Here is an 18,580-nt window from a genome sequence, read left to right as displayed (position 1 = left end):
CTGTTCAATTCTACTTAATCTTGTTGGAAACATTTCCCCACTTGGTGTGCAGACATTCACAGAGCTTTTTTTGCCACTGATTTCTTTTGGATAATTAGAAGCAGGCAACAAACTTTGCTTTTGCCTGTCTTGTCCATGTCCAGTATGTAACAGCAAACTGGAAATTATAAGTACAGCTCTCACCCGAGATGAATGTAAGGTTAGGAGGAGTGTGTGGCCCTCATTACTGATAATAACCTAGGAAGGCAGAGGGAACTAGCAAGGCCTTGAGAAGCTGGACGCGGTTGCTAAGTTGGAATACCATTGGTGCCACCTTACTTCACCTTAGTTTGCCAATTCCAAAAATGGATGTTTTGGTGCTATCTTCCCACTCACTCCATAGTTAACTACATACTACAAGTAAGGTGGCTAAAAGGTTATTTCTGTTCATTGTGTGAAACAGGAACTAGAGTAGAAGGCGGTCAGTTGGGCTTACCTGTGCACTCAACGTTTCAAGTGGACTCTCCACCCGAGGGAATGTCATTAATGGCACTCCATGTGGATCCTTGGGCTTCTGCTTAACAGATGTGGTCTGTGTCCCTTTGAAGTTGTGAACAACACATATACCCTGGCAATAAAAATGGATAGTTATGTCATCAATAACTCAGCATGGAAACATATCTGTTGGCCCACTGAGTCCATGCTAATTATTAATATTAATCCTATATGAAACCTATTTTATTATACCCAAATTCTCATCAGTTTCCCCAAGGTTCTTCCATTCATACCTTTACTGGGAGCAGTGGCCAATTAACCTACCAATCTCCATGTTCATGGGATTTGGGAAACTGAAGTACTCAGAGAGAATCCATGCAGTCACCAAGAGAACTTGTAAACTTCATACAAATAGTATTCAAGGTCAAGACTGAGTCCAAGTCACTGGAGATGTTCAAAGCAGGTGAAACATTTTTGGCAGAGTATGCTTTTGATAAGGGCAAACCACATATTGTTTTTTCTCACCCAAGGTAACATGTTTGTGCACCTTCGGTTAGAGCGCGGATATTTCCTGTTCTTCTTCTGGAAACCTTGGGTAACCTCATAGGCTCTGAAAGACAGGTGCCACTCAGCCTAAGGTTCTGATACACCACCTGTCCTGTCGTCTTAAGGAAATATTGCTGTATTCTATTATGCTATAAGGTATAAGTGTTTAACCATTTCCTCTTCGATCTCTATGAAATCACCAGAAGAAATATCCATGGGAAAAGACCAAAGACTGATAGCTTGAACAGGTCTCCCAAACAAGAACCAATCTGAAGTGAGGCAAGTAATTGAAATAGAGTAGAAATAATCTCTAAATTTACACAATTTCAAGTTTGGGCTCTATATCTCAGAAAGGATGAGCTTGCATTGGAAAGGGTCCAAAAAAGGTAATGAAAATGACCCCAGGAATGAAAGTGTTAACATATGAGGAAAGTTTGATAGTTCTGGACCTGTACTCACTAGAAATTAGAAGAATGAGGGGGTGTGGATCTCACTGAAACCTATCAAATGTTGAAAGACCTAGATAGAGTGGGTGTGGAGAGGATGTTTCCTATAGTAGGAGAGTCTAGGACCAGAGGACACAGTATCAGAATAGAAGTACAAGCTTTCAGTACAGAGATGAGGCAGAATTTCTTCAGCTAGAGGGTGGCAAATCTGCAGAATTCATTGCCACAGATGGCTGTGGAGATCATGTCATTAGGTGTATGTAAAGCAGAGGTTGATAGGTTCTTGATTAGTCAGGGTGTTAAATGTTATGGGGAGAAGGCAGGAAAATGGGTTCAGAGGGAAAATAAATCATCCATTATCGATCAGTGGAGCAGACTCAATGGGTTGAATCAACTAATTCTGCTCCTTAAAGTTATGGAGCCATGAAGTGATGGAAACAGGCCCTATAGTCCAATTGGTCCATGCTGAACAAAATGCCCCATCCAAGCTAGCCATAATTTGCCGCATATCTTTGTAAACCTTTCCAGTCCTTGTACTATTCTAATCTATGTGCCTATACTGATAGCTACTAGCACAATGGAATGTTAGTAGAGAGCACCAGCCATCTTTTCCATGTTCTAAGCTCTCCTGTTGATGAGGGTATTTGTTCAGTTATTGAGGGGAAAGGCTGGGTTTTACTGCATAGCATGTCAATCAATCAGAATGACTCAATATGCAATAAATATTGTCTTATTGCTTGCATGTCTCTATTTTCACTAAGGATAATGTATCTTGCACTAGTGCTCACTTCAGGTGAGGATGTAAACCAAACAGCTCATGACGGACATTCACCTCATATCCCATCCAGAAAAACTGCTATGGCAGCTTCACCAAACCATTGTAATTTTAATAAAGACAGATAATAGTCAAATGAAGGTAGATATCTCAGAGAGAGAGAGAGAGAAAGAACAAGAGAGAGAGAGAGAGAGAGAGAGAGAAAGAACGAGAGAGAGAGAGAGAGAGAGAGAAAGAACGAGAGAGAGAGAGAGAGAGAGAGAGAGAGAGAGAGAGAGAGAGAGAAATGAGAGAAAATATTCACAAAGAAACAGCCAAAGATAAACGCAGGATTATTTAGGGAGTGATAAGTACAGACTGATACCTACAGTATATAAGAGATGATTAAAGTAGAGAGCTAAATAGGAGAAAATACATACCTATAACTCTATAGGGAGAACAAATATCTGCACGGAGAGAATTCAATCTAAACAGATGCCTATATGGATTGGGTTAACTAGAACAAGATGCCTACATAGGAAAAACTTCAAAATAGATAAATACCTCTATGAAGAGAGTTAAGTATCGGTGAATAACCATAACAGAGTGTTCTTGACCTAACGGTAATAGTTTGGTGATAATTAATTACAGAGTGATACTTCTATAGAAAGAATTCAATGCAGATACAAACTTTTTAGAAAAGGTCAAACATAGACCCCCCCCCCCACCTATTTCAACTGAATACAGACAGATGGATCATAATATAGAGATGGTTAAATTCAAGCAGATAACTGTACAGAGAATAGATCTGAATATTGGCAGAAGCTCACTTAGGGAAAGTTCAATACAGGCAGATACCCGAACAGAAATAAAGTTAAATATAGAGAGGATAAATACTTATGGCAACCTAAATAGAAAAGTTTAAGTTCAGAAAGGTTAAATATAAACAGACACCAATATAAAAAGAGCAGTAGATGTAGAGCATATGGATTTCAGCAAGGCATTTGATAAGGTACCCCATGCAAGGCTAATTGAGAAAGTAAGGAGGCATGGGATCCAAGGGGACCTTGCATTGTGGATCCAGAACTGGCTTGCCCACAGAAGTGGTTACATATTCTGCATGGAGGTTGGTGACCAGTGGTGTGCCTCAGGGATCTGTTCTGGGACCCCTACTCCTCGTGATTTTTATAAATGACCTGGATGAGGAAATGGAGGGATGGGTTAGTAAATTTGCTGATGACACAAAGGTTGGGGGTGTTGTGGATAGTGTGGAGGGCTGTCAGAGGTGACAGCGGGACATTGATAGGATGCAAAACTGGGCTGAGAAGTGGCAGATGGAGTTCAACACAGATAAGTGTGAGGTGGTTCATTTTGGAAGGTCAAAAATGATGGCAGAATATAGTATTAATGGTAAGACTCTTGGCAGTGTGGAGGATCAGAGGGATCTTGGGGTCTGAGTTCATAGGACATTCAAAGCTGCTGTGCAGGTTGACTCTGTGGTTAAGAAAGCATACACTGCAATGGCCTTCATCAATCATGGGATTGAGTTTAGGAGCCAAGAGGTAATGTTGCAGCTATATAGGACACTGGTCAGACCCCACTTGGAGTACAGTGCTCAGTTCTGGTCGCCTCACTACAGGAAGGATGTGGAAACCATAGAAAGGGTGCAGAGGAGATTTACAAGGATGTTGCCTGGTTTGGGGAGCATGCCTTATGAGAATAGATTGAGTGAACTCGACCTTTTCTCCTTGGAGTGACGGAGGATGAAAGGTGACCTGATAGGGGTGTATAAGATGATGAGAGGCATTGATCATGTGGATAGGATGACGTTTTCTCCCAGGACTGAAATAGCTAGCATGAGAGGGCACAGTTTTAAGGTGCTTGGAAGTAGGTACCGAGGAGATGTCAGGGCTAAGTTTTTTACGCAGAGTGTGTGGAATGGACTGCCGGCGACGGTGGTGGAGGTGAATACCATAGAGTCTTTTAAGAGACTTCTGGATGGGTACATGGAGCTTAGAAAAATAGAGGGCTATGGGTAACCCTAGGTAATTTCTGAGGTAGGGACATGTTCAGCACAGCTTTGTGGGCCGGAAGACCTGTATTGTGCAGTAGGTTTTCTATGCTTCTATGTTTCTAAAAAAGGGTTTAATAGACATTCATCTGTATGGGGAGTTCCAAACTGGGTCATAAAGCTACATATGGCTCAATGCATGAAAAGAGAGCTTTGAAATGAGACAGATAAGTACTTAAAAGAGCTATTTGAATAGTGCCAAGTGACTTTGCAGAGAGAGAAATAATGAAAAAGTGATGGATATCAAAAAAGAGTGCAGTTATAATGTAAAAAAAAATGTTGTTTTGTCATTCAATTCTATTTTTGTCTGAGCTTCCAACATTCTCAAATGCACAATTAAAAGGCAACAACTCTTAACATCTATAACTTTCAGCCTACCATATAATTTTTGAATTAAACTCACTGGAAACATGTACATTTGCAAAAGGCAATCTGTAATACCTGTCGCGGGAAATGTTTACTGTTTTCACAGAAGACAACAGAGGTAATGGTCCATTAAGTTTGGGAATGGGAATGACTAAATGAAAAATTTGTATAAAAGACATTTTGATGCTCTCGAGAAGGATGGATTGTGCTTATATCAAGTTTTTTCTGCAACTGAGCATATCTTAAAGGAAGGTTTAGGCAAACTGAACCAGCTACTTTACCCCAACATTTTGGACCTTATCCTGCCCCTTCTCCTGTTCAATTCCCAAGGATAATGAAAAGTTTCCTTTTTCACCTGTAATCAATGGTCAGCGCAGTCTGGTGGCAGTGTTCAGTGTAATGAATAGTGAATAGTCACTGAATAGTGAATGGTCAGTGCAGTGAATAGTGAATGGTCAGTACAGTCTGATGACAATGGTCAGTGAATAGTGAATGGTCAATCCAGTTGGATGACAATGGTCAGCACAGTCTGATGACAATGATTAGTGAATGGTCAGTGCAGTCTGATGGCAATGGTCAGTGAATGGTCAGTGCAGTCTGATGGCAATGGTCAGTGAATGGTCAGTGCAGTCTGATAGCAATAGTCAGTAAATCGTCGTGGCTATCCCTCGAGGTCGAGGATGATGGTCTTTGTTCCATTGATCTATTTATGGGCTCTCAAGTGGCTTATAAGTCCAATCTTGGCTTTGAAAGTTCTTCCACATTCGGGACAGGTAGTTCCAGATGGCAGATCGGGCTTTGGTTGTTGCTGCCTCTCTTTCCATTTTCTTCTCTTTTCTTCTACTTCTGCACATCTGTTGGCTTCAAAAGTTGCTGTTCTTTCTCGAATGATGGCTTTCCAGAGTTTCATGTCCTTGGCATTGTTGATGTTGAAGTTACATTTCTTCATGTTGGCTTTTAAGACATCTTTGAATCTCTTCTGTTGTCCGCCTCTTTTATATTTGCCTTCTTTAAGCCGGGAGTATAAGATTTGTTTCGGCAGACGTTCGTCTTTCATCCAAACAACATGCCCGCTCCATCTTAGTTGGTTCTTGATGACATAGACTTCAATGCTTGTTGTTTTTGCTTCATTTAGCATGCTGACATTGGTTCTTCTATCTTTCCAGCTGATATTTAAGATGTTTCAAAGACAGCGTTGATAGAACTTTTCAAGTGCCTTCAGATGTCGTCGGTATGTTGTCCAGGTTTCTGATGCATACAGGAGCGTTGGGATCACCACTGCTTTGTACACTAACATTTTAGTGTCTGTTCAGATGTCACGATCGTGAAAGACCTTTGTTCGGAGATGTCCAAAAGCTATTCCAGCACATTTAAGACGATGTTGGATCTTGTCATTAAGGTCGACATTGGAGGAGAGGTGACTTCCAAGATACAGAAAGTGGTCCACATTTTCCAGGATTGTTTCGCCAAGTTGAATTGATGGTTCTATCCCATTTGTCTCAGTTGGTGACGGTTGGTAGAAGATCTGAGTCTTCTTGGGAATTGATGGTAAGTCCAAGTTTCATGTATGCAGGGTTGAAGGCGGTCAGAATCTATTGCAGGTGGTTTTCTGAGAGAGCTGCAACACTGTTGTCATCTGCGTATTGGAACTCGATGAGGGAACTTGTGGATGTCTTGTTTTTGGACTTGAGACGGGCAAGATTGAAAAGTCTGCCATCTGTTCTGTAGACAATTTCAATTCCTGGGGGTAGGTCGTCCTTGATGATATGGATGATTGTTGCAATGAATATGGTGAACAAAGTTGGGGCAATCATGTATCCCTGTTTTACTCCTGATCTAACTTGAAAAGGCTTACAGTTACCGTTGCTGACTATGACTGTGGCAAGCATGCCATCATGGAGGAGTCCCAGGATTCAAATGTATTTTTCAGAGCACCCTTAGGTAGTTAGGACATCCCATAGGAGTTCCCTTGATACCGAGTCAAAGGCTTTGGTGAGGTCGATGAATGCCATGTACAAAGGTTGAAGTTGTTCACAACATTTTTCTTGTAGTTGTCGCATTGTGAAGATCATGTTGATTGCTCCACGTGATGGTCTAAAACCAGCTTGTGTCTCCGGAAAGATCTTCTCGGCTAAAGGCTTGAGCTAGTTGTTCATGATGCGGGTGACGATTTTTCCTGCTGTTGCTAACAGGGAAATTCCACGATAGTTTCCGCATTCAGATCGATCACCTTTCCTTTTATAGATGATAACGATTGCTGAGTCTCTAAAGTCTGCTGGTATGTCTTCATTTATCCAGATCTTGATGAGAATTTGATGCAGTTGGTAATGAAGTGGCGTACCTTCAATTTTGTAGACCTCGGCTGGTATTCCATCAAGTCCAGTGGTCTTGTTGTTTTTCAAGGTTTTGATGGCTTCCTTGACTTCTTCAAGTGTTGGTATTTTGCTTAGGAAGTCGTCAACAGGCTGTTTTGGAATGTTATTAATCACATTCCCGTCAAATGAGACGGTTTGATTTAGAAGATCTTCAAAGTGCTCCCTCCATCTAGAATTGATGTCAGCATTGCTCTTCAGGATGGTTGAACCATCTTTGCTTTTGAAAGGGGCTTGACCGTGAGTGGATGGGCCAAAAATAGCTTTAGTTGTGTTGAAAAAGTCGGGAGTGTTGTTGGTGTCTGCTAGTTGTTGGATTTCCTGAGCTTTCTTCCTCCACCATTGGTTTTTCAGGTTTCTGGTGCTCTTCTGGACTGCAGCCTTGCATTCCTGACAGCGTTTCCTTTTAGTAGCCAATTATTGGTTATTTTGTAAGGTGATGAAAGTTTTTCTCTTTTCATCGATGAATTGTTGGAGTAGTTTGTCATTATCATCGAACCAATCCTGATGTTTTCTCGTCTTGAACCCAATTGTTTCTTTGCTGGACGTGATGATAGCATTCTTCAATTGATTCCAGTGTTCTTCTACAAATGGTGGGATTTATTGAGGCAGTTGTTCTTGAAAATTTTGTTGGAACTTCTGTACATGGTCAATGTTGACATTGAACATTGAACATTGGATTTCAACATTGAATTTCTTAATACTGTTCTGATTTTGGTGTTTCCTTTTGGGCCGAATCTTCATTCTCATGGTGGATGAGATGAGTCGATGGTCTGTCCAGCACTCATTGGCACCAGTAACAGCTCTTGTTATCAGTACATCTCATTGGTCCCGAGATTGTACGATGATGTAGTCAATGAGGTGCCTGTGTTTGGAGCATGGATGCTGCCAGGAGACTTTGTGCCTGTTTTTCTGGCAAAATAGGGTGTTCATAATCACCAGGTTGTGTTCAGCACATTTGGTGAGGAGGAGTGTTCCATTGGCGTTGACCTTGCCAACTCCTTCCTTGCTTATTATTCCAGTCCAGAGCCTATGATCTTTCCCGACTCTGGCATTGAAGTCTCCCAAGAGAATGATCTTGTCATTGCTAGGAACAGAGGAAAGGACGTTATCAATTTGGGCGTAGAAGTTCATCTTTACTTCATTTTCAGCATCCAGAGTTGGAGCATAGGCGCTGCTGATGGTGGCGTGCTGGTTCTTGACAAGCTGGATTCGCAGGAGTCATGAGACGTCCATTGATTCCCAGTGGTTGCTCTGTCAGCTTCTGAAGTAGGCTGTTTCGGATGGCAAAACCTACTCCATGGATCCTCGGTTGTTCAAGATCAAGTCCTTTCCAGAAAAAGGTGTATTGACCTTGCTCTTCCTTTAGTTGCCCTTATCCATCTCTGCGGGCCTCACTCAGAGCAACAATGTCAAAGTTGAATTTTTGGAGTTCCTGGGCAACAAAGGCAGTTCTCCTCTCTGGTCGGTCTGAGTTTGGGTTATCCATCAGAGTTCGTATACTCCAGGTTCCAAATTTCATAGTTTCACTTCTCGATGTTTTTCGACCGCATGATGGTGATCCCTCTGGACGTGGCTTTCCAGACAGGATGGGGTGAAGCAGACTATTTTTAGGGCACCTTTTCTAGCCCCTTCCCAGTTCAGGGAGAGCAGAGTGGATCCTAAATGGGGCTGCTCAGATGTGAATACTGCTACCGAACAACTTTCCTGCTTCTGTCCAAAAGTTGAGCGACTGAATCAAGTATTCACTGCTTTCATGTCGGTTCTTGATTGGGAGCTTCCAGCCATCACATTGCCTGCTCCTGTCGCCCTCCTCCAATCGCTGAAAGGCTTGAAGAAGTGGTCCACAGAGCGAAGACACCTGTGCGTGTATTTGTTTAACGTATACTTGATGCTACACTCCAAGAAGCACATGATACTTCACAAATCAACCAACTGATTCCAATGGCATGGAAACCACGACGACTGGAGCTGATGGATTTGTTGCAGCCTTCATCCGCCTTCACAGCCGTTGAGTTCAAAGTAACTTCGTCCGCCTGTTCCACCGTTGAGGTCTTGGTTGGATTGTTCTTTGTCAGGGACCTCACCCTCGACCTTACCACCATGGGTGACCCTACCAGGAGCATAGCTCCAGACAGCATCGCTCTCGGGATCTCAGGACCACACAAGCCTCTCCACCACGACAAGGTGACAATCCACGGAGAAGTCAGTGCAGTCTGATGACAATGATTAGTACTAAAGCTTCATCTATGCAAATGTAAGGATATGTAGGATCTTAGAGAATTTTTTCCCCAGTAAGTCAGTGAAACAATGTTGGCAACTGTAATGTTACTGCCTTTCTGAGAGGGGCAGACAATGTCATATGGACACTGCGATCTGGTGTGACTTTGATTATCTGACATACTGGGGAGAAAATTTGCAGACTATTGAACCTTTAATTTTCCTCTGACTTATCAGTCTCTTCCAGGATGATGACAGGGGAAGGGTGTGGAGGAGATGGGGGGAACAAATGTTGGAAAATTAACCATTTAGGGATGCCTCAGTAGGCCTGGCTATGAGACTAAATGAGGGTTTGCATGTAGTTCCAATATTATCCATTTTCAGTTGTACGTTGTTGTCTGGAGAGAGAAAACAAGCCCTACACTGTAACAGTCTCTCACAACCTCTTCTGCAAAGTGTGCTCAGAAAAATGATTTACCTGCATTTCTGTACTGCCTTTCATGACCTCACGTCTCAATACACTTCACAAGTACTTTCTGATATGTGATGAACACTGTCAATATTGCATTGAAGATTGCATTGAACTAATAGTTCTCAAACTGAATTAATTAAGAACCAAGTGATCAACCCAAAAGCTCAGATTAAAATGGATGTGTGCTCAAGAGGAACTGGCAAAAATGTCTTCCACAGTTCAACAGCCTGGTTCCACATATTGACAGAGACACAAGCAAAAGCAAATGTTGGAATCTGGACCAATATGCAAAACGCTGGAGGAGAGCTGTGAGTCAGGCAACATCTGTGGAGGGAAATGGACATTCCCCATTCCAGGTCAAGACCACTCAGCTGTACTGATTTCACAGAATGTTAGAATGGCACTCAGGCAAGACTCAAGTTAGCCACTAATGTCCTCAGAGGAATGGGGACTGAAGTAGATAAAGAAATATTAAATCTGATGTGAAATGCTTTGGGCTGCTTTACTATGTTAAATGTGACTAGTCATTCTAATTGAGGAAATGTGTTTTTAAATATTTGTAGCTTACTATAAATTTTTACTTTGTTGTCCTGCAAAAGCATCTTTAATTTGATACATTAGCTTCAGTGCCGTAATGTGGACTTACCAAAAACAAAGCTACTGTGCTGCCCAGTACAAAACCCGCAATCACATCAGAGCAGTGATTGCGATATTCCGACACCCGGTTCAGTCCTGTCAGGAAGGCGGCGCAGAGAGCACCCAAGCACAAGACAGGTTTGGCTAACCTGCTGCTTTTGGTCTTTATTGTGCTGGTGATGTACATCTGCAACAGAACAAGGTTGCACATAGAGTTTTAATAGCACACAAACTAGAATATATTACACAGAACAGCAAAGTACCGTAACAGGCCCTTTGTCCCACAATATCTGCATCAAACATTGTGTCAAATTAATCTAAATCTCTTCTGCATGTACAACATACATATCCCCACATAACAGCCTCTTCTTCTTCTTCTTTTTCTTCTTCTATTTCCGGCTGTTTAGATGCATCTAGGTGTATTACAGCCCTCCACAGGATGTATAATTAATTATAGAACTTCAAGGAACTCAAATTCTTGAAAACAACCTAGTCTCACATATAAACTGAATAATAGACTCTTCAATCAGATGTTGATTCTCTTGATGGCCAAACAAAGATTTAATGGAAAACCAAAATAAACTTAAGCCAGATAGCCTCTTCAACAACATGCTTCTTTCAATTTTGTATCAATTACAGCTCAGCAAAACATGCTGGACTGTCTCTGGACTACCACAGTCACATAATCCAGTAGGATGTTTTCCTATTACCTGTAAATAATAGTTTAGCCTACAATGCCCCAACCTAAGTCTTGTAAATTTCACCATATCTCTACGAGTTAAAAGGTAACAGTCTGAGACCTTTTTAACTAGTGGGTGACTAGAAAAATAACACTTGTCCCTTAATTCATTTTTCCAATCCTCCTGCCACTTCTTCTCTATACATTTTTTAATCCTACTTCTCAATGCTGCTCTGCCTAGGGGAACTCTAATTTCTACTTGCCTGCTCTGTAAGGAAGACTTTGCAATGCCATCCACAATTTCATTTCCCTCCACCCCAGCATGCCCAGGTGTCCATGAAAATCTAATTGCACAATCCATGTTCCCTACTCTAAACAACACTAAGGGAATCTTAATAACTATGTCAGGACGAGCTTTTGATTTACTCCCTTTTATAGCCTCTAAAGCAGCAGCAGAATTCGAACAGATGATAAACCTACATGGTCGAGAGTCTTCTATCCACCATAAGGCCTAGGGGATTGCTAATAATTCTGTTGCAAAGACACTAACCCTGGCATTACATTCCAGGCATCTACTGTTACATTTTGTGTATCCAGAAACTAATCAAAAGAAAAATATGGATACTTCGTATTACTTTAGCAGGACGTGCGCATATGACATGGTGGCATAACGACAAATGCCATTCGCATACTTCTTACATATAACCTGTAAACCATTATGTATACAAACAAAGAATGCCCAAGCAAACAAAATATTTACAATACTAGTCAAATTTTACTTAAATATTAAATACAGAAGATTCCTCCTTCTTTAGCTGTAAACTCCAACTCAATATAGAATGCATCTCAGCTTATATTTGCACTATATATACAGTATACTATATAATACAACTACTAATATAGACATCCACAGCAGTGTAAATTAGAAATTGTCCCATCCAGATCTCAAAAGTTAATCACTGTGGAAGATTTCTTACTCATCTGGGATATTGTCTTTCATGATGGGCTGGGGATAAGGGAGAAGTCACTCTGCTTGGCAGGTGAGACTTGTGGCTGTGAAACAATCTCAGGTTCTGGGGCCTCCTCTGTGACTGCTTTAACAGTTGACACTGGGACTTCAGGAAGTGGTTCTGAAAGCTCTGGACACTTTTTTTCTTTAACAATTGAGTCTGCTCTCCTCAATGGCTCGATATATCACCACCAGAGGTCATCAGAGGCAATATCCACTGTGTAGGAGAGTGGACCAATTCTGTCCTTATTCTTTACAAGCACCCACTTTTGATCGCCTCCTTAGTCCCTTGCCAGGTCTGCTTGTCCAGGAGTGAAACATGTTTGAGGAGCTCTCAGTTTGGCTCACCTGGTTAACCTGCATACTCTTCTGAGATTAGGTCTGAGGAGAGTGTGAGTTCAAGGGATGGCCCAGGAATAACATAGCTGATTGCGATGTGTGCTGCATTGAGATATGCAAGGAGAAAATTGCACGAGCTTCTGCGTCAGTGTCAGTGCAGTGTGTCCTGATGACATTGCTCACAGTGTATTCTTTTCACTGGACAAACAAGGCCATTGGTAGCTGGGTAGTACAGTGCAGATGTGCTATGTCTTATTCCATTCATTTTCAGGAATAACTGAAACCGTCCTGCAACAAACTGTGGACCATTGTCACTGATTAAGTGTTCTGGAACACCATTCCTTGAGAGGAGGCTTCTCAACACATCAACAATATGCAAGGCTATAGTGGATGTGATTGGGAACTTCATAGCTGCATCCACTACTACCAAGAAATTTGTACCCATGAAAAGTCTGGCAAAATCCATATGAATCCTCTGCCAGAGTAATGCAGGCCATTCCCCAGGGAGGGACAGGCGCTGCTCTTGGCATCTTCTGGATGTATTGGCATCACAAACTGTGCATGGAGAGTTGCTTGATCTGCTGATCTAGCCTAGGCCACCAGATAAAGCTTCAAGGCAACACTTTCATTTTGACCATGACTAGATGACTGGCATGTAGCTTCTCCAACACTTCAGCTCCCAGCTTCGATGGTACAACAGCACTCAATCCTCACATAAGGCAACCCTCTGGTGCTTTTAAAAATAGGGGAACTGGAATTTCTGCAGCACATTCCAGCCATTTTGGGTGGCCATGTAGACCTGAACCAGTGTGGGGTCTTTTCTGGTTTTGTTTTGGATCATCTCAGTCATAATAGGGAGATTTAAAGTTTGTATTGGGGAGAATACGTCAAACAGAGTGTCCTCTTTTGTAACTTTTTCAGTTAGTTCTTTTTCCAACAGTAAATGGTACAACCCATCAGCATTTCCATAATTAGTCGCCTTCCTGAATTCAATCTTGTAATTTTGTCCTCCAAGAAACAGAGCCCATCTCTGCATTCATTTTGCTGCTGTTAATTGGATACCATTCTGTGGATTGAAAATGGACCCCAGTGGTTGGTGATCAGTAATGAGGGTAAACTTTCTCCAATAAGGTACTGGTTGAAACTGTTTACACCCTAAACAAGATTCAAGGCCTCTCTGTCAATCTCAGCGTAACTTTTACTCTGCAGCGATATGGGAACATGATACAAAGGCTTTGGGGTGTTCACTTCCATCACTCATAACTTGGGACATGATGGCTTAAGGCAAGGCATCATAGGCAAGCTTCACTGGACAATGTGGATCATAATGTGTGAGTACAGTGTCTGACATCCCCACTTCCTTTAACTTTTTTGAAAGCCACATCACACTGCTTTCAAGTAGAGGAGATTAAGAGAGGATGTAATTGAGATGTATAAAATTATGATGAGCATAAGAAGGGTAGACTGATACAGGAAAAACCCTCCCCCCCCATTGTGTACATCTACAATGAGTGCTGCCACAAGAAAGCACTATTTATCATCAAGGACCCACAGCATACCACCCGATTCAGAAACAGTTATTACCTTTCAACCATCAGGCTCCTGAACCAGCATGGACATCTTCACACACTGCAACACCGAGCTCATCATTGAACACAACCTACGGACTCACTGTCATAAGAAAATGGGTCTTATGGGTGCTCTGCTCTTCTTATGGCAACAGAGAATTCAGTGACTTGTTACATCTACACATTTACTCTATACACCAAAGAAAATTAAATTCAGGAAGTTGGAATTCAGAGCAACACAGAAAACACTGGAGGAACTCAGCAGGTTTAGATGAAGGGTCTTGACCCAAAATGTCTGTGTTTATTTCCCTCCACAGATGATCCCCGAACTACTTGATTTCCTCCAGCATTTTGTACGAATGCTGTGAGTGACGGCAGAGCAACAGTGGGAAAAGATTGTCTTTGTTTGCTCCCCATTGTTCTTCCAATCGGTACTTTGTTAACACCAATAGATCTAAATGTTGGCAGGAGGAGTTTAGAGGCAGAGTATAACAAATGTTCCAGCATGATTGTCACCACCAACAACAGACTATTTTCCAAGCCTGAGTGTTTATTCTGGATGAGCATCTGCAGGCAGAGGTCAACAACAAACAAATGACACATCATTCTGCCAGCCAGCAAGATAAACAAAGCTTGGTGGAAATAAAGGAAGTGGGGTTTTCACATCTTTCATACTAATTAATTACTGCACCGACCACTTCAACACCTCATACAAGACCATAAAACCATCAGACGTAGGAGTAGAGTTAGGCCAATCATCTCATGGAGTCTGCTCTGCCATTTAATCATGGCTGATTTATCATCCCTCTCAAGCCCAACCTCCTGCCTTCTCCCTCTAACCTTTGACACCTGTACTGATCAAGAATCCATCAACCTCCATTTTAAATATACCCAACGACTTAGCCTCCGCAGCCATCTATGGAAATAAATTCCACAGACTTATTACCCCTGGCTAAAGAAATTCCTCCTCATCTCTCTTATAAAGGGATGCCCTTCTATTCTGAGGGTGTGTCCTCTGATGCTAGATTCATCAACTACAGGAAACATTCTTTCCACTCTACTTAGGCCTTTGAATAATTGACAGGTTTCAATGACATCCCTTTTCATTTTAAACTCCAGCAATTACAGGCCCAGTGCAATCAACCCTTTCATTTTCGGGATCAGTCTCGTGAACCTCTTCTTGATCCTATCCAATAGCAACACATCGTTTCTTAGGTAAGGGGCCCAAAACCATTCACAATATTCAAAGTGCAGTCTGATCAATACCTTTAAAGCCTCAGCATTACATCCTTCCTCTTATATTCCAATCCTCTTGAAATGAATGCTAACATCACTTGTGCCTTCCTCACCACCGACTCAAACTGCAAGTTAACTTTCACTGAATCCAGCACGAGGACTCCCAAGCCTCTTTACACCTCTGATTTCTGAGTTTACTTTCCACTTAGAAAATAGTCTACACCTTTATTCCTTCTACAAATGTGTTCATACATTTCCCTACATTGTATTCCACCTGACTCTTCTTTGCCCATTCTCCTAGTCTGTCTAATCCCTTCTGCAAAATCCCTGCTTCCTCAACACTACCAGTCCCTCCACCTATCTTTGTATTGTCTGCAAACTTGGTAATAGGGCCATTAATTCTGTCATCCAAATCACTGGCATTTAATGTGAGTAAAAGTGGTCCGAACACTGAGCTCTGTGGAACACCATTGACCTTTAGCAGCCAAACAGAAAAGGCCTCTTTTATTCCCACTCTTTGCCTCCTGCCAGTCACCCAATCCATGCTAGTATCTTTCCAATAATACAAAGGCTCTTATCTTGTTAGGCAGCCTCAAGTACAGCACCCGTTAAAGGCTTTCTGAAGATCCAAGTAAACGACATCCACAGACTCACGTTTATCTATCCTGCCTGTAATTTCCTCAAAGAATTCCAACAGATTTGTCAGGCAATATTTCCGCTGAAGGAAAGCATGCTGATTTTGGCCTATTTTATCCTGTTCCTCCAAGCACCCTGAAACCTCAAACTTAATAATGGACTCCAAAATCTTCCCAACCACTGAAGTCAGGCTAACTGGCCTATAATTTCCTGTCTTATGCCTACCTCCCTTCTTAAAAAGTAGAGTAACATTTTCAATTTTCCAGACATCCAGAACTTCTCCAAAATCCAGTGATTCTTGAAAGACTTCTTAGGGAAATGACACAAGCATTAACCACCATAAGGCATATAGCATGCACTTAAATTTGCAGTGAAGCTACACATAAACAGTTATATCAGTGAACCATTGACATTTGTTTAGTTTTATATATGGAGGGGTTTGAAAGTGCAGGAGTGATGTCATTTTGAAAGAGATTTATTGCAGTAGAAATCAGCTTGTGGATTATTTTTGGGGGGACCTTAGACAGAGATTGTTTTAATCGAACCGTTAAAACGATGCAATTCTTCAATTCTTCAGCTAAAATTCTAATATAAGTATGTAAGTACGTTCATGAAGAGATACAGCATAGAAACAGGCCCTTCAACCCACTGTCCAGGCTGATCATCAAGCACACACTTTTACAATAATCCTACTCAATTTGTTCTATTATTCTCTCATTCCCAGCATTTTAACCTCATCCCCAAATTCTGTCACTCACCTGCACATGAGAAGTCATTTTCAGGAACTCCCTTTAGTTGTAGTTATTGATGAGAAACACGTCCTAAAATCCCATGAAATCCCTGCAGGCACCATTTTTATTATCTTAAACAAAAGCAAGCTTTAATGTTCTGTATGTCACTATTTCAAAGAAATTAGATTCACTGCAACTCAACCTTCATCCTTGGTGGCAAGTTTTTCATTGGGATCTTGTTAACACTTTGCCGTATTGTTTCAAGAGAACAGCAGGCATCATCTAGCACAACAACAGGAATTCTACAGATGCTGGAAATTCAAGCAACACACATCAAAGTTGCTGGTGAATGCAGCAGGCCAGACAGCATCTCTAGGAAGAGGTACAGTAGACGTTTCAGGCCGAGACCCTTCGTCAGGACTAACTGAAGGAAGAGATAGTAAGAGATTTGAAAGTGGGAGGGGGAGGGGGAGATCCAAAATGATAGGAGAAGACAGGAGGGGGAGGGACGGAGCCAAGAGCTGGACAGGTGATCGGCAAAAGGGATACAAGAGGATCATGGGACAGGAGGCCCAGGGAGAAAAGCAAGGGGGGGGGGGAACCAGAGGATGGGCAAGGGGTATAGTCAGAGGGACAGTGGGAGAAAAAGGAGTGTGAGAGAAAGAATGTGTGTATAAAAATAAATAATGGATGGGGTACGAGGGGGAGGTGGGGCATTAGCGGAAGTTAGAGACACTGGACGCAGTATATCACCCCAGCCGACTCACAGGTGAAGTGTCGCCTCACCTGGAAGGACTGTCTGGGGCCCTGAATGGTAGTAAGGGAGGAAGTGTAAGGGCATGTGTAGCACTTGTTCCGCTTACACGGATAAGTGCCAAGAGGGAGATCAGTGGGGAGGGATGGGGGGCACGAATGGACAAGGGAGTCGTGTAGGGAGCGAACGTCCTCCCGATGTGGCCTTCTATATATTGGCGAGATCCGACGCAGACCGGGAGACCGCTTTGCTGAACACCTACGCTCTGTCCACCAGAGAAAGCAGGATCTCCCAGTGGCCACACATTTTAAGTCCACATCCCATTCCCACTCTGACATGTCTATCCACGGCCTCCTCCACTGCAAAGATGAAGCCACACTCAGGTTGGAGGAACAACACCTTATATTCCGTCTGGGTAGCCTCCAACCTGATGGCATGAACATCGACTTCTCTAACTTCTGCTAATGCCCCACCTCCCCCTTGTACCCCATCCGTTATTTATTTTTATACACACATTCTTTCACTCACTCTCCTTTTTCTCCCTCTCTCCCTCTGACTATACCCCTTGCCCATCCTCTGGGTTCCCCCCACCCCTTGTCTTTCTCCCCGGACCTCCTGTCCCATGATCCTCTCATATCTCTTTTGCCTATCACCTGTCCAGCTCTTGGCTCCATCCCTCCCCCTTCTGTCTTCTCCTATCATTTTGGATCTCCCCCTCCCCCTCCCCCTCCCACTTTCAAATCTCTTACTATCTCTTCCTTCAGTTAGTCCTGACGAAGGGTCTCGGCCTGAAACATCGACTGTACCTCTTCCTAGAGATGCTGCCTGGCCTGCTGCGTTCACCGGCAACTTTGATGTGTGTTGCATCATCTAGCACATGGCCTCCTCCTGATGCTGCTACCAGGCAAGAGGAACAGCAGCTTGAAGACCCACACCTCACAGTTCAACAACAGCTTTTTTTCCACTGCCATCAGCTGCTTGAACTGACTTGAAAAACCCTAACACTAAGTCAGACTACATTTCCTTTTCTCTCTCTCATCTGGCATTTGTGTCATTATCTTTGCTTCCTCATGTAAATTATGCATGATTTATGTTAATTTATGTTTATGTTAACTTGTCATGCTTGTAATGTACGGTGCTGCTGCTGCTAAAAGCTCATTTTCAGGGCATTTATTTATACTCTGTGTATACTTGCCCATGACAATAAACATAAACTTGAACTTGAAGATACCTGTATCAGTTTAAAAGTTGTCAATTTCAAAGCACTCCTG

At 42.3% G+C, this 18,580-nt stretch overlaps 1 protein-coding gene across 3 annotated transcripts in view; it reads right to left on the bottom strand.

Annotated features, from left to right (window-relative positions):
- The window catches only part of plppr1 (phospholipid phosphatase related 1), a 128,860-nt gene that overhangs the window by 6,729 nt on the left and 103,551 nt on the right, over window positions 1-18,580 (bottom strand). For all 3 annotated transcript variants that reach the window (XM_072257182.1, XM_072257184.1, XM_072257183.1), the window contains exons 6-7: window positions 10,368-10,544; window positions 476-607 (exon numbers count right to left, since the gene is read on the bottom strand). In XM_072257182.1, the coding sequence (XP_072113283.1) occupies window positions 476-607; window positions 10,368-10,544 (309 nt within the window). The remainder of the gene's footprint in view (window positions 1-475; window positions 608-10,367; window positions 10,545-18,580) is intronic.

This window comes from Mobula birostris, chromosome 5 (genome assembly GCF_030028105.1).
Source record: "Mobula birostris isolate sMobBir1 chromosome 5, sMobBir1.hap1, whole genome shotgun sequence".
Lineage (NCBI taxonomy): Eukaryota > Metazoa > Chordata > Chondrichthyes > Myliobatiformes > Myliobatidae > Mobula > Mobula birostris.
The sequence above is the reverse complement of the archived record's forward strand: the minus strand, read 5'-3'. Positions and strand labels throughout refer to the sequence as shown.